The following is a 26,954-nucleotide window of genomic DNA, read 5'->3' as shown; positions in this document are numbered from 1 at the left end:
TGGTTTAGTGTTGATCTGGCTGTATTTCATGGACGGGAGACATACAAAAACCTTCCATCAATACATAGTGATTTAAAGCCGTAAAGTACATAGTGTTTCAGAGCCCCACGTTTAATTGTCTGCATAAATAATGGCTGAGGTCCATGACTGGGAAACATTTAAATTTCCATCACACGAGTGGGAAGATTTTCAGTTCCAGTCTCTCTAGTACTATGTTAGATGAATCAGAAAGGGGAGCCCCATTTTGGCCAACTCCATCCATCCGTGGAATCTAACACTGATAAATAGATTCCATGCCTATTATTTGTAAATAATTGAATTATTTAAGATGCTGAATATAAGATGCTGAGTTTTTTAAAAAGAATGTCAAAGATTGTGATTTGCACGACATATATTGTGCATCAAATAGCAAAGAGGAAAAAATAGAGGAATTTAAAACATGCCATTCTTTGTTTTGGAATCCGGTTGTGAAGCATGAAACCAGCATATTAGCTTGTGGTTAATACGGGCTGCCATTCGTTCACTTGCTCTCATTTCTGCCATTATTTGAAGTGGAAGCAAGCTGTGTTCGCGTCAAGGTTTGTGAAGGGGATAGACATTTTTTAGGGCTTGACTTATTCAGATAGGATGGTCCGGGTAGCTTAAAATAGGAGGCCATCCGACCTTCCAAACTGTGACTCTTCATATTTTGTGGAACCGTTCCCTTCCCAAGCACCGATCAGCTATTCATAGATTGATTAATGGGTATCTTTTTTATTGCTTAAAGAGCCTTAAATTATTTAGTGCAGCTTACCACCATGCTGCCTAGAAGCTTAGGTTATTAAAAGATGTGAACTATCTAGTTCGCGATCTTATATCTGTGCAAAGCTAGTCATTTGGTAAACGGGCAGAATGAAACAACAGTGGACATCTCCGAGGACTTAAGACAGACAGCTCCTCCTCCCCACTCTAAGGGCAGGTGTCTGAGAGCCTTTGAGGAGGCCCCCCCTCCCGCTACCACTTGGAGCACACTGGGAAGCGGGAGATCAGAAAGCCTTTAGTAGACCCCAAGGCCGTGGCTTAACGTGCGGTAACAACAACCATCGTGGTAACCATCAACACTTAAGTGATGGGAAAAATCCCTGTTCTCAGAAGAGATTTTGTGGCATTAGCCACACACACATTTTTGTCTGTGATGCCAGCTGCCCATGAATTGGCTTCTGTAGCTTTATATACAAGTAGGCACTGAGAGCTCGGGACTCTCTCCCACCCCTGGCTCCCAAATCGTCATTTCTCAGAACCCCCGTGAGCTTTCAAATCAGAATGAGGGATGGAGATCACCTCAGCACAGGACAGCAGCTGCTTTTGCTGTGGCGGACAACCTGGGGAGGCACTGATGCGCATTGCTATCCCAGCAAGGCCACCGTGGTGGACAAAGGCCACCATGGATGAAAGTGGTTTGTTTTCGTTTGTTTCATTTGCTTAGGCAGGTGAGGCCAAAAGTCCAGGCTTCTGGGACTTACCTCACTAGTACACGGACGAAGTCGTTCTAAGAATGTGTGCATTCTTTGACATCTTTAAGAAATGTAATTTGCTTTTGGTATTGTTTTTCAGTTCAGAGCTGGAAGACTAAAAAAAGCCTCCATTTTTTAGAGGATGCCTCCATTTCATCATGCCTCCATTTTTTAGAGGATGAAATCCAATCTTATGTATAACAATCTTCTATATTTTTTAACACAACTTATTTAGAAATATTTCTAAGCTTATTTAGCAGACTTATTTAGAAATAGCAGCATTTTACCTTTTTGTTGCAATTAGTTTTCACAACTAAGAGGAAATCATCAAAGAGAAACAGATAAACACCTAGGAATCTTGTGCTTTCTGAGGAGAAAAAGGTGTAATTGGGGCTGGAAATAGTAAGCAGAAGGTGGTGTTTTTTGAATCAAAGAATCCCTTAGAAAGCAAGACAGGGCGGTGTCAGGGCACAGGAGGCTCACAGCTTGGGAAACTCCAATCATGTGGATCAGAAAATTGCATTACTGTTAAACCGATTTCCCCCTCAAGCAGAGACTTGATGTGAGCCCATGCTTCCGCCTTTAAAGACATTGTATTTGTGATGTATTTCATGTGGATCCAGGGTTACTCAGTTGGTATTTGCAATGGTTTCAGCTAAGCCTAGGACACATCTATCCACTAATGGAATTTGCAATATTTTCGCCTCTCGACCCGTCCGGGTGGTCATTGGCCAAGGTATACTTGACCAGAAAAAAAGGCATTTTATTATTGCTGTGAGCTGAATTGTGTCCCCCGCCCACTCCCCCAACTCATATGTTGTAGCCCTAACCTCCAATGTGGATTTACGAGGAGTAAGTAAGATGAAGTGAGGGCGTAAGGGTGGAGCCCTGGTCCATTAGGATTAGTGCCGTCGCAAGAGGATGTACAAGCCAGCCGATTCTCTCTGCCACGTGTGGGCACTGAGAGTGAGGCCATCTGCAAGCTGAGAAGAGAGCCCTCATCAGTCACTGAATTGGCTGGGAACTTGATCAAGCACTCCCAGCCTCCAGAACTGGGAGAAATAAATTGCTGTCCTTACAGTGGCCCCGTCTGTGGTATTTTGTTATGACAGCGCTAGCTGATTAAGACAGTCAGTTAAAGCGACCTGCCCCTCGAGTTTTGCAGTGTGTCCATCCATGTTTAAACGTTCTTCTTGTAGCTTTATATTTATAAACTTTTCTGGTATCACTTTTCATAGTTACTTAAAGCAAATGGCCTTTTATATTTTTCCCTAAGAAAGGGATAGTAGTAGAAGAGAAATCAAATAGAATGGGGAGGGGCGCCTGGGTAGCTCAGTCAGTTAAGCGTCTGACTCTTGGTTTCCGCTCAGGTCATGATCTCACGGTTCATGAGTTCGAGCCTCGCGTTGGGCCCTGCGCTGACAACTTGCAGTCTGCTTGGGATTCTGTCTCTCTCCCTCTGCCCCACCCCCACTCTGTCTCTCTCAAACTAAACAAATAAACTTAAAAAAATAATAAAACGAGGAATTGCCCCTCCCTATTCTACGCTATCCCTTAGAAATTAGAAAAATAAATGGTTAAATATAAATGATTTCAGAGGAAAAAGCAGTCCATTCAGAGGCAGATGTAACATATGTTTAAAATAAATATAAAAAAATAAGTAAATTAATTAAAAAGTTAATTAATATTAGTCTAGGAGTTCTTTCTCAGGTGCTGTAACCCCAGGAAACTATGTGGCTTAAGGTTAAGTTGGTAGATAAAATATTTAGAATTCAATTCTATTTTCTCCTCTCCTTTAAGTTTAGAGGAAAGATTCTATATTTGCATATCAGATATTTTATTCAATCTGGAATTGCCCTTGAATATATTTTTTAAATGTTTATTTATTTTGAGACAGACAGAGAGCATGAGTGAAGGCAGTGCAGAGAGAGAGAGAGAGGGAGAGAGAGAATCCCAAGCAGGCTCCCCACTCAGCACAGAGCCCAACGTGGGGCTCAGTCTCACTAATGATGAGATCATGACCTAAGCTGAAATCAAGAGTCAGATGCTTAACCAACTGAGCCACGCAGGTGCCCCTATCCTTGAATTTTTTAAAAAAAAATTTGGGGTGCCTGGGTGGCTCAGTTGGTTAAGCGTTTGACTTCAGCTCAGGTCATGATCTCGCAGTTTGCGGGTTCAAGCCCTGCATTGGGCTCTGTGCTGACAGCTCAGAGCCTGCTTCAGATTCTGTGTCTCCCTCTCTCTCTGCCGCTCCCCCTTCATGCTCTGTCTCTCTCTCAAAAATAAATAAACATTAAAAAGAAACTAAAAAAATTTTTTTTAACATTTATTCATTTTTGGGAGACAGGGAGCATGAATGGGGGAGGGGCAGAGAGAGAGGGTGATACGGAACCTGAAGCAGGCTCTAGGCTTCGAGCTGTCAGCACAGAGCCAGGTGTGGGGCCCGAACCCATGAACCATGAGATCATGACCCAAGCTGAAGTTGCACGCTTAACAAACTGAGCCACCCAGGCACCCTGTCCTTGAATATTTTTTACAAATTGTATTTCATCACTACGAAACTTACTTTTTGCAAATGAGGTTGTGGCAAAGACTGCTTGCTGGTTGTCCCTCAAAAACTTTTCACCCCTCCTTTGTAGTAACAGAATTTCTGAGTTTTAGTGGGTACATGTCCATTTCCAATAAATACTACATCTCCAAGCTCCCCTGTGGTTAAATATGACCAAGCGACTAAATCTGACCAATGAATATGAACAAAAGTGTGCAGCTTCTGGGCCATGTCCTTAAACAGCAAGGCTCTGATCTCCTGTCCCCCTTTCCACTTCCCCCCGGCTAGAATGGAGACATGCCAGTGACTCGTCTTGGACCACACAGAAAAAGCGATTTCCCAGGGATGGCAGAGCCAGCATCCCATCCAGGTTTCCACGACAAACACCTCGCTCCCACATGACGTGTGAATGCACATCTTCACGTGGCTCTTCACCGAGAGATGGTCATGGGCATGTCCTCCAGGTTCCACCTGACTTCTCATGATGCCCAAACCCGAGCCTCAAAACTGACTCTCTGACCCACTCTCTCCGCCAGTCTCCGCGTTGCTCAACCAGCCTTTCAGCACATAGGTTAGGACACCCGGGGACGGCTTCGACTTGTTCCCTCTTCACCCACTTTGTCCATCAAAAGGTCCTCCTGCTTTTGCCTTTGAAACATCTCTCCCATTTATCTTTTTCTATTTGTGTCCATTTCTAACATTTTAGGATAGGTCAGTGCCCCTTACAGTGTTGGGAATTTGGTAGATAGAAGGCAGGGGTCCATAAAAATCTCTGATAATTCCAGGTGGAGGCCGATTTTGGAGGGAGAGTCATGTTTGAGCACAGAGCTGTGTTTTGCTTCATTACTTTGATTTGGTTTTGTCACAATGCAAAATTATTTTTAAAGTGGTGATAACATCAAAGAAAATTAAAATTGTCATCTTTTCGAAAGGAAGTGGGAGGGGCGTGGCCTGCAGGTCAAGAACAGTTGAGAAGCCCAGGCCCGGCTCTTTTCACCCCACCCTGCTTCACTGAGGAATTTGCAGCGGGTCTCTGTGCTCTGGTACCCTCCTGCAGCTCCGTGCCGTTTTGTGCTTTGCTTCTGATAACTCTTTCTTCAACAGCCCTTTAAACCTATCATGCTCCTATCCAAGAGCTCAATGACTTCTTGTTGCCAGCAGTTTTCTGGCTGGGTCCCTCTGCTTGGTTTCCAAGGTAGTTGCTGTGATTCTGGAAGCCTGCTATGCTGAGGTGGCCTGGTGCAGGTCTGATCTCTGCCATTTAATCAGCCAGGTGGCCTTGAGGACGATTCTAGAACCTCCCTAAACCTCAGATTCCTTACCTATAACATGGGATTGAGTGTAACTTCTCTGCATAACTCACTGGAAGGAGAAAACGCATGAGACGGCCCCTTGAGGTCAATTGCTGGGCACGTCTATCTTTCCTAAACGGCAGTTGCCAGGTGGGCATTGTGTCCTGAACTGCCATCTAGCGCTCTCCCTAAATTAGAGGAGATTCTCAACGAGGTGTATTCAATAAGGAATTAGCGCCCAGCTCCGCCCCCTGGATCCCATGACCATAAATAGGCAACCCCACTTCCGGCAGGGCTTCACACACATCAGGTGACTAATCAAGAGTCTATGCAGACATGAATAAATGAGTGAATGCAAATCTTATTTCAGTCTGGCAGCCCTTTCTGATCATGATAGTATTTACTGAGCACCGGCTGGGTGCCAGCCATTCTTTCGAGTGCCTATCCATCAGCTCATTGAATCCTCACAACAAAGAGAGGAAACTGAAGTGTGGCAGGATTGCTGTAGGGGCCCGAGGTCACACAGGCACAACAGGCTGAGCCAGGAAGCGAGCCTGGCAGTCAGCCTCGGGGGCTCGCCCCCTGGACCTCAAACCGTGTTGCTAGAGTCTCCACCTGCCGGCTGGCTTCTGCCTCCAAGCCTTTCTTCCTGCTATGCTTCTCATCTGGGATGTAATCCCTCCTGTCCTTCCAGGGACCTCTATCCTTTCTATACCCCCAAACCCACCTCCAGCCCCATGGACCACCCCAGTACGCCAGCTTCACAGACTCTTAGCTTTTCTGAACTTACGCTGCAGGTCTGCTCATTATGGCAGAGCTTCTCAGCCAGAGGGAAAGGATTATACAGAACACTTACTTTATATTCTCCAATGGTATCTACCTAGCACAGCGTGTATTACATAATAGGGTCCCAGTTGACAGGGTGGCCGCCCCAGTCACTGGGGGAGTAAAATGATGATGATAACAGGTGATGTCGAGTGTTTACCGTATTTCAGACCATGAGCTAAGCTCTTCATGTATATTACTTCATTTTAACAACGGCCTTATGGTCATCCCATTTCATAGGGAGAAAATGGAGGGCCTGGAGCTAGTTATGCTGTGAAGTCTTTGATGAAGCCAGAGTCTGCATGAGTCCCTAGGATGCTCTGATCCACATTTTCCATTGCCTCAGCCATACAGAGCAAATGCGATTCCTCCCACACTTCAATTAGTAATGATTGGACAAGTTACAAGATAGCATAGATGTTGAATCAAAAAAAATTTTGTTTTAACGTTTATTTATTTTTGAGAGAGAGACAGAGCACAAGTGGGAGAGGGGCAGAGAGAGAAAGAGATACAGAATCTGAAGCAGTCTCCAGGCTCCAAGCTGTCAGCACAGAGCCTGACATGGGGCTCCAACCCACAAACCATGAGATCATGACCCAAGTTGAATGCTTAACTGACTGAGCCACCCAGGTGCCCCCAAAGATGTTGAATTTTTTTTTTCAACGTTTTTTTTTTTTTTTTTTTAATTTATTTTTGGGACAGAGAGAGACAGAGCATGAACGGGGGAGGGGCAGAGAGAGAGGGAGTCACAGAATCGGAAACAGGCTCCAGGCTCTGAGCCATCAGCCCAGAGCCTGACGCGGGGCTCGAACTCACGGACCGCGAGATCGTGACCTGGCTGAAGTCGGACGCTTAACCGACTGCGCCGCCCAGGCGCCCCAGATGTTGAATTTTTAAAGGAAGCAGCTATTTGCCTGCAAGAGTTAATTTTCCTTCATAGAAAATGTGTCTGGTGGTTGGTGACAAGATGTTTTCTGCCATGTGTTCTTTAAAAATATGTTTCAGGCAAAACAAAGAGAGAATCACAGAGATATTGTTAGTGATTAAAAGAGAACATATTCCAGGAACCGGAGCAGCACATTTTACCTAGAAGGTTTGCAACATTAGGAAATGCTGGAAGGTGGACCTGAGAATGGGAAAGAATGGAAAACTGCTCAGAAGGGCCAACCCAAGAATGTCTGATGATGTCAGCCTCCCACATACAATGCCATGTGGATGAAGGCTTTACTTCTGGTTCATAAAATTAGATTTATTATTCAAGTGGACAGCTGGGGACTTTGTAAGACTAGTTTAACAATTTCCATCTACGTACCAAACTTCTGGGGAGGGACATAAGTCCTAATTGAACATTTGTGTACCTCTGGAATGAAGCTTTTTGTTTCTATCCCATAGTAGAGGCCACACAATAATCTTCCGTAGATGTCTACATTTTTGGCAATTGTCAAGCCACTTCACTTTTCCTTCAAGGATCCCTGAAAAACAAGACACAATCAATATATTTTTAAATGCATGTGACATTGCAGCATAAAAGTTAACCAAGATCCACAGAAATCATTTAGAAACACTGACTATCCCTGGAGCCAAACCGTATCTTAGATCCATTTAACATATTGCTTGTTGTTTAAATGTCTTAGAAAAATGCCCTAATTTGAAATCAGCCTCTTGAAGAGAAAAATGAAGCTTAATTAATTTAATTCAGTAAGTTGGAAATGTATTGTGCATTTTTATTTCAATAATATTAATAAAGCCTTTGTAGGTTTCTCTTTGTCCCTACACCATATAGTCTTTAATTAGAGGTGGGAAAATCAGACAAACAAGGACAAATGTATCTTTTGTACTAACCGTAAAACCTACATTAACTTCATAAGGATGATTATTGCTTTTTGACAAGAACTCATTTTCTCTTCTGAAGGTTTATATTAATTTTCCCACATTAAAATAACATATTACTAATGAGCTTTTGAAATAATTTTTGGAAGTATGGAGGGCAAGTCATAGACCCACAGAATCACACGGTGGGTGGGATTCTTGAGAATTCATCTTTAAGCTCATAGACTTATAGGAAGCCACAGGAGTCTCTTCCCTCAATGATAAGGATCTATTTTTTTTTATTGAGAAATCTCCAGAAGAGATGCTGTTCCCCATCTCACAAACCTATCAAAATGAGTAATAATCTGCAAAGTTTTAAAAAGTCTTGCTTTGAGTTTTTGTCTTGTTCACTTAATAAGCTCAATTCAAGTTCCTAGGGTCATTTTAGAATTTGAACAAAAAATTTAGAAAGAGGGAAGAAACTCCCAACTGAATGGCCATTTTACTTTGAAACTTGCAAAAAAGTATTATTTCTGTACAGCTGATAATCGTCAATTTGAGTTGCTCCCTTTGGATGCTTCCCAGAAAATCTTGGTTTATGGGCATATATCAAAGATTTCTTTATTTGAATTTAGTTATAGAAAGCTCCACAAATAAACTTAAGGCATCAGAGGACTTGCTTAGTTCCTATTCCCAAATTCAGTTCTCGAGACTGCAGCTGGCATAATTTTAGATGAGCTCTGGATTTCAGTGACCTAAAAAAAAAAAAAAAAAAAAGATGAATGATAATTTAGCCTCCGGAAAGGCTCCCCATGGTGTTTACCCCCATTTGCTTTGTGTGTGGGTTCAGCATGGATGTGAAACACAAAGTGCTTTCAATCATCTGGGAAGTAGGTCTTTCCTGCCTGAACTCACTTCTGAACGCCTTGGAGACAGAGCCACGTCCTGCACAAACTTGGCGTGGGAGTTCTCATCGGGTCTGCCAGGATGTGACTGGAGTCCATTGTTTTGCGTGTTTGATTTACAATGCACTCCCACTCGAATCCATGTTTCCGAGAGCCATGACCTCAAGTCAATGGAATTGCCTTCTAGTGTGGAAGTCCAAATGGTTCCCAGCAGCCACGGGGCCCTCCATCGCTTTGAGTAAACTTAGACTGGAGCTCTGGGTCACCTATCTCAGGGGCTTACTGATTGACCTTTCCATCTTTTCCTTGATGCTGTAGATCATGATTTTCTCCATAGAGTCTCTACTCCATTTCCAGACATTCTTCAGCAACAAGGTGCCGAGTCACCCCACCTGTCCAGTGGGGCCACCAGCAGCTCAGGCAGGTGGAGCCGTCCTCACTGTTCATTTTGCTCACACCACTGCGGAAGCCAAAAGCAGACTTTCAGAATATCACTTCTCCTATTAAGGCACTGAGAAGCCTGGACACGGGAAACTCTTAGAGACTTTATTCAGTAATTCTATGACATACCTGTGAGCTTGCTAGGAAAGTTTATAAGCCGCGGACTAGACTTTCGTTTTGAAAATTCCATATTAAACTGTCTTTAGCAAGTATCTACCCACCAGTGCCAAAATCAGGGATGGAAATGGGGTCGTTAAATATGGTTAAGAAGTACTATTGAGGGGCGCCTGGGTGGCTCAGTCGGTTAAGTGTCTGACTTCAGCTCAGGTCATGATCTCAGGGTTCGTGGGTTTGAGCCCTACGTCGGGCTCTGTGCTGACAGCTTGGAGCCTGGACCTTGATTCTGATTCTCTGTCTCCCTCTCTCTGCCCCTTCCCTGCTTGCTCTCTCTCTCTCTCTCTCTCTCTCATAAATAAACATTAACAAAATTAAAAAAAAGAAGTATTATTGAATATTACTGACTTGTTACTTTCCAGTTAAAGAAACGAAAGACTCCTTGTTCAGACGTCTTGTCTCCCCAGTAATGGTGATGAAGGCAGCCGTCCTCAGCCCTCCATGTGACACCACCCAATCCTCCTAAATAGTTCGGAAATTCATCATGATTTTGATGTGCTGGAAAAGTGTGAAATTTGTTAAATCTCCCAGAGAATGCATGGTCTACCCATGGCAGTGATAAGATATATTAATATACATGTTCCAGCTTTGTCTGCCCTTCTCACTTAAGAGTTTCGTTTCACCCATTGGTTTCTCCCTTCTCCCTGGCCCTTGGTGGAGATTTATGGTTTCACCAGCTCTGCTCCCATCCTCACTGTGATGCACAGTTAGGAGAACTGAGGATGCACATGGGGGTAAAAGGGAAAGGAAGGAATTTTGTTCCTTGGGGCAGTTCTTCAAGTCTCCTTTGTCGCTGAGATTCAGGGCAATGAAGAGAAAGTGAAAACAGAAAAGAGGCTAAGTTGATCTACATGATATAGAGCAGAGACAGGAACGAGGAGGGATAAAGACAGACAATTTTCAAGAGGTTGGGCCAAAAGGCAGTTGCAAGGTGTGCAAGCACCGGGAAGATTTGAGTAAGTACTGCTATGGGTTATACACTGCATTTCCATCAAAGGCATTTGAGAGACACAAGTGAAGGTGCTAACGGCTCTTCCATTTCTTTCATCCGCTGGACTGTTTTTTGGAATGCGACATGGTCTTGAACGGAGGGGCCCTGGCTTTTGATGACACATGACGAGTGGAACCCAGTGTTTGGCTGCTATGCACACAGGTGCATCGAAAAGTACTATTAGTACTGTTAGTGTGTTCTCTCCCTCTTCTCTTCTCCCACCTGAGTTGAGCTGTAAAAGGGTCCTACCCTTAACTAAATGTTTTTCTTGGGGCACGTGGGTGGCTCATACAGTTGAGCATCTGACTCGATTTCAGCTCAGGTCATGATCTTATGGTTCGTGAGATCGAGCCCCACATCAGGCTCTGAGCTGACGGTGCAGAACCTGCTTGGGATTCTTGATATTTTTTCTCTCTCTTTGCCCCCCATGCTTGTGCTCTCTCTTCCCAAATAAATAAATAAACATTAAAAATTTTTTTAAACATTTTTTTGTGCTGCAGGCTATTGCCCCTTTTCTACTTTTATGCTCAGTCCAGGCCCAGGTTAAATCCTTTGTCTTGTGACCAAGGCACTCCAGGACCAGCCTCAAGTGGGCTAAGGCACACTATAGAGATTCTCTTTGCTTCCCCAAAGACAGCTGCATCCATCTTTATGCCCACATGTCAGCCCTTGCATTTTGGAGATCTGGGTACAGCTGACTCAATGGCCCAGGGAAGTCCAAAGCCCTTATGTAGATATTTAGAAACTCACTGAGAGACACGGACATTCCAATGGCTTTCTCTGGCCCCTGGACTCCTGTTTGCACACATACTTCTTTTTTGAACAGCATGGGACAAATGCCAAGCCAGGTCCATTGGTTGGTTTCCTCTGTTGGTTTCCACTGTTAACCCCCTCCTGCCAAACACTTTATGAATTACGTATTTATTTTACTGAAGACTTTGGGTTGTGGGGAGGGGTCAAATACATGGCCCACAGCCCTCCGCCATTTTTCTGGTGCCATTCTCTTCTCTGAAAAGAGAGCTCTTTGTCTCCCTTACCCCTGAACTTTGCCCCCTTTCTCTCTCAGCCTCTTGCTTAGCAATTTATGCTTGTCTTTCACAGTTTGACCTTGTCCACCACGGACAGGCTTCTCATCTGGCCAGGCTAGCAGCTTTATCAAAGTATTTCTTCTGAAAACATTCAGGGCTCATTCCTCACAGGAATTCTGCCAGACACAGTCTTTTCCACTTCCCCATATACCAGTGGCAGGTCATGAAAGTGAGTACTTGGGTGCATGATGAATGGAACTCTAGGAGCAAGGCTTCAAGGTTTTCTGAGGATCCCCTTCCCTTCTCTGCACCCCAGATTCCTGTTTTGGAAAACTGCAGAAGTCTCTAGACCACCTCCAAGTTCTCATCTGGTCAAAATGGCTGTGATTCTCATCAAGGTTGGGAAGGATGAGGAAGGACGCTGGAACTGCAGGTGTGGAGAGGCTGGGGGTGGAACCTGTGAGAAGAGGAGTGGGGGGAGAGGGCCTTCATCTGTGGGCTTAGTGGCTGATTTCCATGCTGACTCACTGGCAGCTGCATTCCAGCCAGGGTGGCTGGGAGCTCCAGTAATGGGTTTCCTCAAAACACACAGGCCCAGGCCATTGCCCCATATTTCCACGCCTCAGGGGACAGCTCTGGTGGCCAGCACCCACTTTTAGTGCAGGTAAAGGTAGCAACACGCAATCTCCCCCACATAACAATATCAGGCAGGAAGTATCAGTGGTAAATAATTTAGACAAAGATCCAGGCAGGTAATTGGAAGCTTTTAGAGTTTTGCAACTCCTCAGAAGAGAGAATAAAGCTATTTGATGATTCTAAAAGTAGCTATGAGTTTTTCTTTTATCTCCCCTTTTGGCTTTATTTTTCAGGTGCATTAGGGAAGAAAAGAACATCTCTATCAAGAAAGAGTGGACATAAAAGGCCTTTCAATGGATGGGTCTAGATCAATAGGATCTGCTTTTGTTTTGTACTAAGTATCCAATGTGTTTAGGGGATCGGTGAAAGGAATTCAGGGCCCCAAATCAAACATTCTTCTCATAAATCTGTCTCGGTGGGACACAGCATGGTGCTGGGCAGCCAGCGTTTGTGGGATCTTGGGAAATATGCTTAAGCTCCCTAAACCTCATCTGTGAAATGGATAATGAGAATGATGATTTCATCAGGTTGGTGAGGGGTTTTGATGAGATAATCTACGCAAAGTGCCCAGAACAGTGTCTGGTATTTCTCAAACACTCGGTCTATGGTAGGTAGAGAGAGGTCTTAGCCACTGTTTAGTCGAACCGCACGAAGAGACCTAGTATAAAGGTTTGTCTCTTTCTCTGTCTCGTCCTGACTGTTTAGGAAAGAGCAGGGAGCATTCTACTCCCATCAGTGTTTGCCAACACAACGTACAGACACTCATGGAGCCCAGGCCCATGTGGTATGGGGGTAAATTCATCCCGGTGCATTCAGAGCCCAATTCCAGGCAACCCATAGCATGACACAGATTTCAGTTCTCCAACCACGCTGTTTGTTGTTTGTTTGTTTGTTTGTTTGAGAGAGAGGGTGCAAGTGAGTGAGGGGCGGAGAAAAAGAGAGGGAGAGAGAGAGAGAGAGAGAGAGAGAGAGAAGCAGCGTTCGTGTTTTACCTGAAGTGGGGCTCGGCCTTACCTGATGTGGGGCTCGAGCTCACAACCCATGATTCAGATCATGACCTGAACTGAAGTCAGACCCTTAACTGATGAGCCACCCAGGTGCCCCAACCACGCTTACATCAGAGCATAGTAGGAGAACGAATGTCAGCTTCAGACAGGACTGAACTGGAATCCTGCCGGCCTCTTCCTTGAACGACTGTATCTTCCAGCAAGTTGCCTAATTTATCTAAGCTCCTGAAAAATGAGGATAATGTCAGATCTCACAGGGGCACTGTATAGACAAAGAGATCATAGATGTCTAGTACGCAGCACAGTGCCTGGCCATAACAAGGGCTCAAGAATGAGTCACCTTTATTATTTTTACTTACTATTACATTATGATTATTATTATTATTTTATAATTATTACATGTTATAAACATTATAATTCTTATATGTATTCTTATATGTATTATATATCTTATATGTATTGTAATATTATGATTAACTACCTGTGGTGATGCTTTTGCTTCGTACCATGGGGCTGAGGAAGGCAGATGCACCTTCCGTTCTTCCAGAGCCTCTACCTGACTCCTCAGTTTTGTTTCATGAGGCTAACAGCTCCCCAGCAATGGGAAATTTACCTGAGGTGTTGGAAATAGTTCTGGTGGAAAGACCATTGGACTTTTTTTTATTTATTTATTTTTTATTTTTTATTTTTTTGCCTGAAGACTTTTATCCAGGTTCTTTTTTGCCACCTACTGGCCACGTGACCTTATAAAGTCACATAATCTTTCTTAGCCTCAGGGACATATGGGGAACATGTAATCAACTTTATAGTTTTGTGCTAAGGATTAAAAGAAATGCTTGACAAAGTGCCTGGTAAAGTATTATGCATTGTAAGGGTATTGTATGTTACCATTACAACATTTCACCCCCTATTTCTTTTCCCTAACTATCTTTGGCTGCTATATATATTTCACGTGTAAATGTAAACCAGTTGATATGAGATTTTTCCACAGTCGTTTGGAAGCAGTGGCTGAGCTTTGTTAAATTAATCTCTGTCCTAGCTTGGAAGGGAGAGAAATGGACCTGGATTCTTCCCAGTTTGGGTCCCTGGCTAAGAGTCTAATCCATCAGCTTCCAGGGAAAACTTTTGCAGTAGGGTTATTCATATATTTGGAAATCTAATGAGCTTCAGTTTGAGTAGCAAATTAAATACTGAAAGGCTGAAGCTACAAAAAAGGAGCCAAGTCTCTTCCCAAAGATCATTTTTCTTTTCTTGGGTCATTCCACATCCAGGCTTTCTGGCACATCTGGGCCATGGCAAAGGTGCACTGATCCACAGCGAAGTCCTTGGGGAAAATGGTGGCCTTTCCTCCTTTGCCTTGCCTCTGAGCTGATGCTCTGGTGGGGCTACTTGCAGCTGCAGGGAAGAGCTGGTTTTCTGGAAAAGCTTGGACCATTTTCTCTGGATCACACAGAAGGGCTCTGGCATGATACTGAAAAGGTACAGGTCAGACTAAAGAAATATCAAAGGGAAGGGGGTTGGTCAAAGGAGCTAGAGAAGTCAAGGAAAATTCCTTCAAGATTTGCTTATTAACAAATGCTTAAGTTCCCCAGCAGAAATTCCTTGTTCTGGCACTTTGGAAGCCACTGCTGCCATGTTGTACAAGGTCAGGGCCAACATTTCCGTTGTGCTCCATGAGGTGTCCGAGGGGCCGCCATTCACATAGACTACAACGTAAAGGGTCCTTCAGGCTTTTGCGCGCTAGGATTTTCCTGTAACCAAATTGCAAAATAGCCAAACTTCTGGTCACAAACAAAGCCTCATTTTTTGTTTTAGTTTCTCCTTACACTGTACCAATTTCTTCCACAAACAAACCAATGAACAAAGAAAACATTTTTAAGCCCTACCCAAATTTCAGGAAAGAAAGATGATGTAATGTTTCCAGATGTGCACCATTTAAAATTCCAAAGTGTGCAGTGGACCATGTATTTATGGGGAAAGCAGATTTGTAGTTAAAATGTATTGTTGCGCATTCATCTTCTTTCCCATTTAATTGGGGTGTAATAATCCCCAGTACCTGTTATGTCCAAAGAGTCTTAGGAAAAATATAAAAGAAAATGGTACTTTCCTTTTTAATAAATTCCAAAGTCATCTCTTTGCCTCAGGCTCTCAAGATAAAAGACAGTGACTAAGTAATTCAGGCAGTAGGTCTGGTGGCTCTGACAGAGGCTGCCTCAGAAACACCGCAGGAAGAGAAGCAGAAGGAGACTCATAGTCAAGGAAAGCATGGACTTTCTCTTCACCTGTACCGTTAATCACAACAGGGAAAACTGGAAAGTCACCGTTATCAAGCAGGAGCTGTGCCTGCGTGGATAGAAACAGGTCGTCTTCATTATAACCTTTTTAAAAACCGAAATGGTATTCCCATAATAAAGAGTTCACTCCTCAAGAAACCAACTCCCCCCATCTCCCACATGCTTAAAGAAAATTCTACTTAAGACATCTTTTTTTTTAATGTTTATTTTTGAGAGAGAGAGAGAGAGAGAATGAGTAGGGGAGGAGCAGAGAGAGAAGGGACAGAAGATCTGAAGTGGGCTCTGTGCTGACAGCAGTGAGCCTGAGGTGGGGCTTGAACTAATGAGCCATGAGATCATGACCTGAACTGAAGTCCGAAGCTTAACCGACTAAGCCACCAAGGTACCCCTCCTTTGGATATCTTAATTTAATTCACGCTTTACCTCTGGTTGGCTTTGTTGAGGCCTACCTATCCCGCAGGGTTTCTGATCCAAATATCACCTTTGATGTCAGTGCTCATGTTGGTTGATTAGTTAGGCTGGTGTTAGTAGTAAGTGATTAAAGTAGCAACATTTTACACTCCGTCCAATAGTCCTCAAAAATATCCATAAAGTTAATTTTCCTGCTGGCTTCTAAAAATATAGCATTAAATTGGGGGGGGGGGCATCCATTAAATGTACTGGGCTTAACACTTCTCTTCCCTTGTCTTCCTTGTTCTTGTTTAATGTCTGAAACCTGCTCTAAAGACTTCACATTTGGGGGGTGTCTGGGTGGCTCTGTTGGCTAAGCGTCAGACTCAGGTCGTGATCTCACGGTCCGTTAGTTCGAGCCCTGCATTAGGCTCTCTGCTCTCCGCACAGAGCTTGCCTCAGACCCTCTGTCCCCGTATCTCTCTGCCCCTCCCCTGCTTGTGCTCTCTCTCAAACATAAACATTAAAAAAAAGACTTCACCTTTGTAAGCCATCTCAAATTTATTTTAGCATAAGGCAGATGGCCAATTCATATGTATATGTTCATATATCTAAGGGTCAAACAGAACACATCATACAAAGTGCCACCAGCCTAGCAAAGTGTGTCTTTGGGATGACAGTCACTCTTGTCTTGTTGCCAATGCTTCAGACACTCTTCTTCAGGATTCCATAGTGCCTACCATGTTGCTAAACCTACGTGCTCCTTGATAGACCTATGTATTAAAATAATGAGCAATGTGTCCCATCAAGAGTTTTCCAACAGTGTGACAATGTGATGGAGCGAGAGAAGGAAGACAGATGTGCTTCTGATAATGTTACCACTCTCGGGAGTAGAGAAAGCGGACGCTGTGTAAAAAGCCACTAAAGGAAGTGACAGCAGTAAAGACAGAGATAACAAAAACCCAGAAAATATTTTTGTTATAGGACCTCAGCAGACAAAATGCTATGGGGAGAAAGGTCACAGTTTGGCTTCAACAAGAAGTAATTTGAAAGACAATGATGTGAGTTTATTTTCGAGTAGGGGGCTTTGATGCCTGGGCAGGAAATAGAGAGCAGGTCTTCTCAGGAGGCACTGAGATGCTTGAGAACTGCCATTGCCCAGAGGCTATCATTAAGACCACGCAGACTCAGGCTTAGAAATCCAGGTCCACAACCTATTAGCTCTGTGACCTTGGCCAAATTATCTAACCTCTGCAACCCTCATTTTCCTTCATGGTGACGTACTAAATGGCTCCCGTGTGAATAACAAATGTCCCAGCCTTGCCCTGGTGAGCTTCTTGTGAGGCACTGTGCTATTACCCTTCGTCTGCTTCCCCTTCCTGGGGAGGATTGCACGTACCCACTCCACTGAGGGTGAGCTCGGCCACGTGCCTGTCTTTGACCTTTGAAGTATCAACAGACATGCTGTGCGTTGCTTCAGGCAGAAACTTGAAGAGTCAGTGAGTGCTTTGCCCTAATCTCTTATGTCTTTGCCATGAAGACTGGTAACATTCCAGGTGGTGGCCGCTCCCTCAGCATGGGTCCCAGAGCGAGGTCAGTGACAAAAAAATGGAAACAGAGCATAAGTGAGATATGAGCCAAGCCACTGAGATTTGGGGACTGTTATTGTGGTACAAAAATGGATTTAACCTGACCGATAGAGGACTTTTTAAATTCAGGAAAAGCTTTTATAATCCATCTTTGCACACTTGTAACATTATGTGAAGCATTCACGTGTGGGTTATATTATAGACCTTGGCAAACAGTCTATTGATGCACCATGCTTTAGTAGTCTGTAAAGTGCTCTCATGCTGTGGTCTGAATATTGGTGTCCCCTCAAACTCATATGTTAAATACTAACCCCTAATGTGACAGTATTAGGAAGTGGGCCCTTAGGAGAATAGGTCATGCGGGTAGACACCTTGTGAAGGGGATTAGTGCCTTTATAAAAGATGCTCCAGAGAGATCTCTACCTCCTTCTGCCCTGTGAGGATACAATGGGACCAGAAGGGACCCTCACCTGACCATGCTGGCACCCTCATCTCAGTCTTCCACCTTCCGGAACTATGAGAAATAAATTTCTGTGGTTTCAAAGCTGCCCACTCTTGTGATATTTTGTTATAGCAGCTGGAGCAGATGAATACAACTTATGTGTTTTGATGAGAAGTTGCTATTTCTCCAGACTATTTACTAAAAACTACATGTAAATACGTTCCGACTCTGAAGGATTGAGATTTTATCTAATTCCCAATGCTACATTCTTCCTCTTGTTTTTCAAAGCATTTCTTATTCAAATCTGTTTTCAAAATTTACTAAAGATCTCCTTACTATCACCTAATTTCATGCTTGTTTCACCTTAGTAAGTACTCCCTCCGTATCTCACCTCGAGCATCACTGCCTTCCAAAGAATCTATCTGTAACTACTTCACCATCTTCCCCAACCTAGAAGCTTTCTTTCATAATATCTATGTTCCTTTCCTGCCCCCCAGCATTTATCTCAATTTGATTGTATCATTAGCATCATTATTGGATTAATTTCTCCCCCACTAGACTGAAAACTCCCCGGGACCAGGGAGTGTATCTAATTTTGCACATTATCATGTATAGGGTCTCAGCTCCACACCTAAGCACTTAGTGAGCGCTCAATAAATCTCAATCTATGTTTATTTTACTTTATTTTTAAATTTTTTCCTACATCTTTTTTAAATGGATTGTAAAAATTTAAATTTTGCTGAATGAGGATATGGATTAAAAAGTCAAAGTGGAAAAGTGGGGGAGAAGGTCCAAATATCTACTCAGGAAGTAAATAGCATTTATCATACCAAAGGTACAGACTTTCCTCTTTTCTTCTCCTCCCATACAGAAGTCTTATTAAGGGTGTTGATAAATGTGAAGGTTTATTTTGTTCCTTTCCGAGAGCCAGGAACCTCGTTAGAAGAAGAACTGAACCATGTAATTAGCCTACACTAACTATTGCCATGAATATTGCTGTAAGTTGAAGCAATTTAAAAAACAGACTTGGAAATGGTTTTTCCATGAATGCAGAATTTTCTGTTAATAAAACCCACACAGGAGAGGTGACAATGGCAAACAGAAATCTGCCAGTTATTTTTGAAAATGTCAACTGACAGAGCATCAGATGATGGTTCCTTTGTGGGAGGGTGCTGATGGAACTTTCTCAAGCACAATAACACACACGCACACATCAAGGGGATGTAAACAGCTATCCTGGGAGGTGGGTGAATTTACTGCATGAAACTGGGATGTCCCAGAAGGATTTTGCCTTTGTGAGCATGGAGATGAAATCCATCAGTAGTGAGGTCTCAGAAGGCTCAGCATAGTCCTTGATGATGCCAAGAACACTGTTTACAAAATTGAAGCTTGTCTAGGGTCAGAGAGAAAGAAGACAAGAGTACACATACTTCCAAGGGTAAGGAATAAACAATTTTTCTAATTTTTTAACATTTATTTGTTTTTGAGAGCCAGAGACAGAGCATGAGCAGGGGAGGACGAGAGAGATAGGGAGATACAGAATCTGAAGCAGGCTCCAGGCTCTGAGCTGTCAGCACACAGCCGGACATGGGGTTCAAACTCATGAACCTCGAGATCATGACCTGAGCTGAAGTCAGAAGCTTAACTGACTGAGCCACCCAGATGCTCCCTTCTGGTTAATTTTAAAACATGGCTACTGGTACCTTCCTGCTTTGACTCACCTGACTTAACTCTTCTAGGTTTGCAAAAAGTCTCTATAAATCTACATCCAGAAGATATTCATGAGTTTGTAGATATTTTAGTGTATTCATGAAGATCTTTTTAGAAAATGCAATGCACATTACTTTATATTTTTCAATTTTGAAACTTGCCCTTTGGGAGAACATTGAACATAAACCTGAGTATAACTTTACAAAACAAGGTAGCAACCAGTATTTTCAAGGTTTAAGAATTTTACTAAATACAAATGATGACATTTAAGCTCCATAGAACACATATGGGAAAGGTGCTGTTCTGTACGAAGTCGCTGTTGCTTGCATGAGCCCCCTCAACAGTCCTGCTGAACATAATCTGTTCAAATGGGCCTTCTCTGCTTCTGGGGGCCAGAAAAGTCTCAAAGGTTCTCTTCCTGCCATGGCACTAACTTGAGACCAAAACAACATTCATACTAAATTTTCATTTATTCCTTCCTCGGCAAAAGACCCAAATATCCTGTACATTCAGGAAACAAAAAATAAACAATTAATGAGTTAATATCTGATAACAGGGAAGATGTTTAGATTTGGAGAAAGGCATAAATATTAATGAGACATTAAGGGAGTCTTTATGTTATTATTACTTGATCAGATGCTTTCATACAATAGGAAAGCAACAGCAAATCAAGAAGGAACTATAGTTCTCCAGATAACTTGCCCTCATTCTATGCACTAGAGATCAATTTATTGAAACAGGACTACTTTGTAAAAATATGATGAAACATTCAAAGGGGCCAATTATTTCAAAGAGCTTAGGTGTGAAAAAACTGGACTTCAGACCACCAGTCTTCTCCAGTTTCCATTTTCATATTAATTAATGCAGTGGAGGCGCCTGGGTGGCTCAGCCGGTGGAGCGTCCGGCTTCGGCTCAGGTCATGATCTTGCAGTCCGTGAGTTCGAGCCCCGCGTCGGGCTCTGTGCTGACATCTCAGAGCCCGGAGCCTGTTTCAGATTCTGTGTCTCCCTCTCTCTCTGACCCTCCCCCATTCATGCTTTGTCTCTCTCTGTCTCAAAAATAAATAAACGTTAAAAAAAATTAATTAATGCAGTGAATGGTTCTAGAACTTGCATCAGAATCACCTAGAGGCCTTGTTAAATCAGACATTAGTGTCAAGCCCCAAGTATCTGATTCGGTAGGTCTCTGATGGGGTCTGAGAATATATATTTCTAGTAAGTTCCCAAGTGATTCTGATGTTGCCAGTGTAGGGACCCCCACTATGAGAACCACTGACTTAGAGCTTCCCAAAGTTCATGTACAGGCAAACCTCATTTTCTTGCACTTCACAGATATATCATTCTTTACAAATTGATGGTCTGTGGCAATCCTGTGTTGATCAAGTCTATTGGTGCCATTTTCCAATAGCATTTACTCACTTTCTATCTCTGTGTCACATTTTCATAAATCTCATGTTTCAAACTTTTTCATTATTATTATATTTTGTATGGTGATCTGTGATCCATGATCTTTGATGTTACTATTGTGATTGTTTTAGGGTGCCACGAACTACGTCCATATAAAAGGGTGAAGTTAAAATCGATCAATGTTGTGTGTGTTCTGACTGTTCCCCCCAAATCAGTCATTCCCCCCATCTCTCTCCCTCTCCTCTGGCCTCCCTATTCCTTGAGACACAACAATATTGAAAGTAGGCAATTAATAGTCTTACAGTGGTCTCTAAGTGTTCAAGTGAAAGGAAGAGTCAATTGATGTGACAAACTTCTTGTTGCTTTGAGAAATTGTCACAGCCTCATCAGCCATCGGCAACCACCACCCTAGGCAGTCAGCAGCCATCAACACTGAAGCGACACCCTCTACCAGCACGAGGGTTATGACATGCTGAAAGCTCAGACAGATGGTGGTTAGCATTTTTTAGCAATAAAGTATTTTTAAATTAAGGTAAACCACTGTTTTTTAGACATACTGCTATTGCATACTTGATAGACTACAATATAGTGTAAATATAACTTTCATATGCACTGGGAAACCCAAAGATTCATTTGACTTGCTTTATTGCCATATTCACTTTATCATGGTGGGCAGGAACCAAACCCACAATATCTCTGAGGTATGCCTTGAGTATTGTCTGGAAATCTGGAAACATCCAAGTATTTAAAAACCATAATTGTAAGAGACAGAAGTCATTGCTACAGAATCTTTGAGAAAATTTAGAAGAAATAGTATTTCTGCTATAAGATTCTTAACCTTATACAAAATTTTGCCACTTAAAAAAATAGTGAGTCCTCTGGTAGATTTATTTTACCACTTGACTTACAACAAATAACTTTGGGAAACTTGTATTGATTGTGTAAAGGAAGATATGTATCCTCTAAATACACTGGGACATTTGAAAATAAATAAACTCAAATTGACCTTAAAAAAACCCCAGAAAATGCTAGTTTGAAAAGCTTGTGTAGCTTACAGTGGGGTTAAATAATTCTTATGCTGTTTATTAGGGCAAGGGCGGTAGCATAGCTCAGGGGGTTAGTGCTCCATAGTGAACATCTATTGGTTACCACCCAAAACTCCCCTTCCCTAACATCTTCTGGTTTTCACCTCAGGATCTACTCGTCCCTATGCCTCGGATGTGCCATGTATCACAATGACCTTACTCTTAGAGATGGGTCTTCATTGTTTTAAGCCAATTAGCACTTTCCTTCCTCATCAGAGTGGTTGGTTCAGGAGAGGGCATGTGACTTAAGCCAGTCCAATCAGAATGAAAATGAAGACTTTGGCTATGAATGCTGAGAAGAGATCTCCTCTGTCCCTCTCTCTCTCTCTATGGCCTCAAGGACAGCAGCCAACTGTGACTATAAGAGAAGCCTGTCATAAGATGAGACTGATGCTATGGAAAGCAGGGATAAGAGATGGAAAGAAATTTTTCCTTGGTTTTGAATTCCTTGATCAAACCAACCTTGAACTCTCTCCCACCTGTGACATTTACAGCCACATGGGCCAATAAAATCCTACATTACTTAAGCTAGTTTTCTGTACCCTAACAGATATCATCTCTAAGTCTTAATTTTCTGAGTGTCTTTGTGGTTTAAATTTTGCCAGTAAAGTACATAACATTGTGATCTACCCAATCAATATTATTTACATTTTAACTGACATTTATATAGCACCTGATAGATGTCAAAGAAAACTAATCTGATCATGGCAATGATTAGATGTTATGAGATAGCCAGAGATGGTATCGTCATCCCTCTTTTATATCTTAGGGGAGGGATTGGTAAATGACAGCCTGTGGGATCAACCAGGCCTGCTACTCAAATAATGTTTTATTGTAATACAGCTATGCACATTATTCTTCTTTTTTCTTCCTTCCTTCCTTCCTTCCTTCCTTCCTTCCTTCCTTCCTTCCTTCCTTCCTCCCTTAGTCAGTCAGTCTTTCTTTCTTTCTTTCTTTCTTTCTTTCTTTCTTTCTTTCTTTCCTACAAATTATCTATAGCTTCTTTGGCACTGCAACAAAAAAGTTGAGTAGTTGCAATAAAGACCACGTGACCTGCAAAGCCCAACATATTTACTGTCTGGACCTTTATGAAAATGTTGCCAACCCTGGATTTAGGAAATGGTGGACTAGACTTTCTTAAGGTCAAAGCCAGAGGCAGAGCCAGAACTTGAACCCAAGTCTCCAAGCACAGCATTTTTTCCTGTGTAACAGAGTAGCCTGAGTGCCAAAGCCTTATGGGCAGAGGCAACCTTGGCAGCAATGTGGCTCTTCCTCCCCTGTCATCTTGGAAGGCAGCTACTCCCTGCACATCCTTTGCCCTGGAAAGGAATCCTTTGCCAAGGAATTCTCTGCTCATAACTGCACTCGATCACGGCTGCAGCAGCACACAACATCAGGGGCACCATTTCTCCCACAGATACCACGAATATACTGTGGTATCTGACCCCACTGCATCACGTGTGAATGGTTGCCCCAGAAATCTGTGACCTGTGGCTGATAAGAAGATTTGCTTGGCATTGTTCAGAGGGAAGAAGAGCTCCAAAAGAGGGAACTGACTGAAGGTGGGACAGGTACTTTGAGGATGGCAGTGAGCTCCCCCACTCTAGAAGTGTGTGAACATGAGGTGAGAAGGCAGAAGAGATTCAGACATCAGATGGGGAGCTGGACTAGTTTACTCAGAAGATCTCACACAAACCAAACAGGCCATGTTTAAAAAAAGGAACAGAGAGACACCAAGCAGCAGATAAACAAAAATACACCATAAATGCAATTTTCTTCAGATTCCCTGAAAGAAGGGACCTTCCCCTCAACTTCCTTTTTTTAGCATGGCAGGGAGAAATGAGTCCCCAAAGAATCAAATTAATATTTTCCATCTACTATGAAACTGAAAGCCGCATTACCATCTTAGGAACTGATAAAATGGTCCAAGGAATCAATGCATTCACCCGTGAAGACTTCCAACACGGCCACTTGCTGCTTTCTCAAGTCTAATTAATTGGTAGGAAGTTTTTGATATGTTTCCATGATTTCATTCCAGGTTTTATCCAGGACATGGGAGAAAAGGGAGAACAAAACATTTCCACCTCGGTGAGTTGACTTGCAAAGCAGCAGGAACAGGTGATTTCCAAAACCATGTTTCCCACTGCAGGCCCCGGGCATCCCTCTTGCTAGTGGTTCTGCAAGCTACTCAGACTGTAGAACTTACATATCAGTTAGAAAGAAGTTTCCTCTCTCTGAGGGACTTTGGGGTGCCAATTCCTCCTGATGCAAAGCATGGGAAGCATAGTATCCATAATGAGAAGAAATCTAAATTGATGTTGTTTTGAATTATGCTTCAGAATTTAATGAGCCCTCTCCAGTTTATTGCCCCAAACCCTCAAAGAACCCCAACCTCAGAATTGGGAAGTCTGATCCAGGTTCCACTGGCAATGCTTGTTGAAATTAACTACTGAAGCATCATGAAATAAGACTTTTAACGTTTAAAGAGACCTTAAGAATTTGTCTTATCAACACCGAAAAAACAAGCAGTCTAGTGAAGAAATGGGCAAAAGACATGAATAGACACTTTTTCTTTTCTTTTTTTTTTAATTAAAAAAAATTTTTTTTAAACATTTATTCATTTTTGAGAGTGAGAGAGACAGAGCATGAGCAGGGGAGGGGCAGAGAGAGAGGGAGACACAGAATCCGAAGCAGGCTCCAGTCTCCAAGCTGTCTGCACGGAGCCCAACGCGGGGCTTGAGCTCATGGACGGCGAGATCATGACCTGAGCCGAAGTCAGACGCTCAACCAACTGAGCCATCCAGGCATCCCTTAGACACTTTTTCAAAGAAGACATTCAGATGGCCAACAGACACATGAAAAGACATTCAACATCACCCATCATCAGGGAAATACAAATCAAAACCACAATGAGACACCACTTCAAACCTGTCAGAATGGCTAACATTAACAACTGAGGAAGCAACAGATGTTGGAAAGGATGCGGAGGATGGGGAACCCTCTTACACTGTTGGTGGGAATGTAAACTGGTGCAGCCTCTCTGGAAAACAGTATGGAGGTTCCTCAAAAAATTAAAAATGAACTACCCCATGACCCAGCAATTGTACTACTAGGTATTTATCCAAAGGAGACAAAAATGCTGATTTGAAGGGGTACATGCACCCCAATGTTTATAGCAGTGCTATCGACAATAGCCAAAAGGTGGAAAGAGCCCAAATGTCCATTGACTGATGAATGGGTAAAGAGATACATTAAATGGAATATTTTATATTTATGTAAAATTTATATTTCCATTTATATGTAAATGGAAATCTTGCCATTTACAACAACATGGATGAAACTAGAGGGTATTATGGTAAATGAAATAAGTCAGTCAGAGACAGAAAGATATCATAAGATTTCACTCATATGTGGAATTTGAGAAACTCAACAGATGAACTAGGGGAAGGGAAGGAAAACTAAGGTAAAAACAGAGAAGAAGGCAAACCACAAAAGACTCTTAAATACAGAGAACAAACAGCGTTGCTGGAGGGGGATGGTTGGGAATGAGCTAAATGGGTGACTGCCATTAAGGAAGGTACTTTCCAGGATAAGCACTGCATGTCATACATAAGAGAGGAGTCACTGGATTCTACTCCTGAAGCCAAGACTACATTGTATGTTAACCAACTTGAGTTTAAGAGAAAAGTTATCTTATCAAAAAAGGTTTAGAGGGGCCCCTGGGTGGCTCAGTCAGTTGAGCGTCCGACTTCGGCTCAGGTCATGATCTCGCTGTCCGTGAGTTCCAGCCCCGTGTTGGGCTCTGTGCTGACAGTCAGAGCCTGGAGCCTGTTTCAGATTCTGTGTCTCCCTCTCTCTCTGCCCCTCCCCTGCTCATGCTCTGTCTCTCTCTCTCTCTCTCTCTCTGTGTGTCAAAAACTAAATAAACATTTTTAAAAAAGGCCCAGAGATGTGAATAATAATAACTTTCCACATTTGTACAGGGATTTCTGGTCTACAAAGTGCTGTTATAGCCATTACCTTTGTTAAGATAAAATAGCTTCTCCCAGATTTCAGTGTGCATTAGAGAGAGCAGACCATGTTCTGCTCAGCCTCAGCTTGTCTCCTGCTTTCTGCTGGTATTATGAACAAGGGAATAATCTGACAACTTAAAATAATGACTACAAGAGAAAAAAAAAAAAAAACCAGTCTTGCAGCAAACAAGTTGAGTTACGTTATGGCAGTGGAACTCACAGTCCCTGAAGTCTGTAATTTTCACTGAGGACAGGCAGTTCTCCAGGTCAGGTATGTGCCTGTATTTGTCTTTGCCCTGCTTAAAGAACATTAGAAATAGGATTTTCAAACACAAATCCTTTAAGGACACAACTTTAGTAGCCACAGCATCTTCCATTCTCTAATATGCATGAGAAAAGATTGCACATTTTGTCTGTAAGCCCCTAGCACTTGAAAAGCCATTTCTGGGGCTCCGGTCATGATCTCACAGTTAGTGAGTTTGAGTCCTGCATTGGGCTCTGTGCTGACAGCATGGAGCCTTCTTGGGATTTCTCTTTCCCTCTCTCTCTGCCTCTCTCTCAAAAAATAAATAAACATAAAAAAATAAAAAAAAAAAGCCATTTCTGAGTCATAGTCTGACCCATAGAACCACAGAATTTTAGATCCAGAGGACATTGACCGCTGAGGATGTCTAGTCTAAGTATCTTGTTTTACTTATAAAAAGGAAAAAAATCCAAGACTCAGGACAATCATATATAGCAGACTCAGCAGACAGATAAACTTTAGTTTCTCTCTTGCCTTGTGGGAGACAGAACGTCCTTCTCAATCCTAACTTCTCCAAATACTGGATCATAGAACTTTAACAGAAGGTGCCTCTGATGTCTTATTTCAACTCA

At 42.7% G+C, this 26,954-nt stretch overlaps 1 protein-coding gene across 1 annotated transcript in view; it reads right to left on the bottom strand.

Moving 5' to 3' along the window:
- PLEKHG7 (pleckstrin homology and RhoGEF domain containing G7) overlaps window positions 1-26,954 on the bottom strand; it is a 59,828-nt gene that overhangs the window by 11,042 nt on the left and 21,832 nt on the right. The window contains 11 exon segments of the mRNA XM_053226592.1: window positions 1,782-1,860; window positions 7,073-7,168; window positions 7,517-7,630; window positions 9,156-9,249; window positions 9,252-9,334; window positions 15,260-15,361; window positions 18,800-18,815; window positions 19,156-19,257; window positions 19,586-19,707; window positions 23,979-24,116; window positions 26,284-26,374. Coding sequence (XP_053082567.1) covers window positions 1,782-1,860; window positions 7,073-7,168; window positions 7,517-7,630; window positions 9,156-9,249; window positions 9,252-9,334; window positions 15,260-15,361; window positions 18,800-18,815; window positions 19,156-19,257; window positions 19,586-19,707; window positions 23,979-24,116; window positions 26,284-26,374 — 1,037 coding nt within the window.

The sequence above is a fragment of the Acinonyx jubatus genome, chromosome B4 (genome assembly GCF_027475565.1).
Source record: "Acinonyx jubatus isolate Ajub_Pintada_27869175 chromosome B4, VMU_Ajub_asm_v1.0, whole genome shotgun sequence".
NCBI classification, from domain to species: Eukaryota; Metazoa; Chordata; class Mammalia; order Carnivora; family Felidae; genus Acinonyx; species Acinonyx jubatus.
Note: the sequence above shows the minus strand (reverse complement) of the source record. Positions and strands in the feature narration are given on the sequence as shown.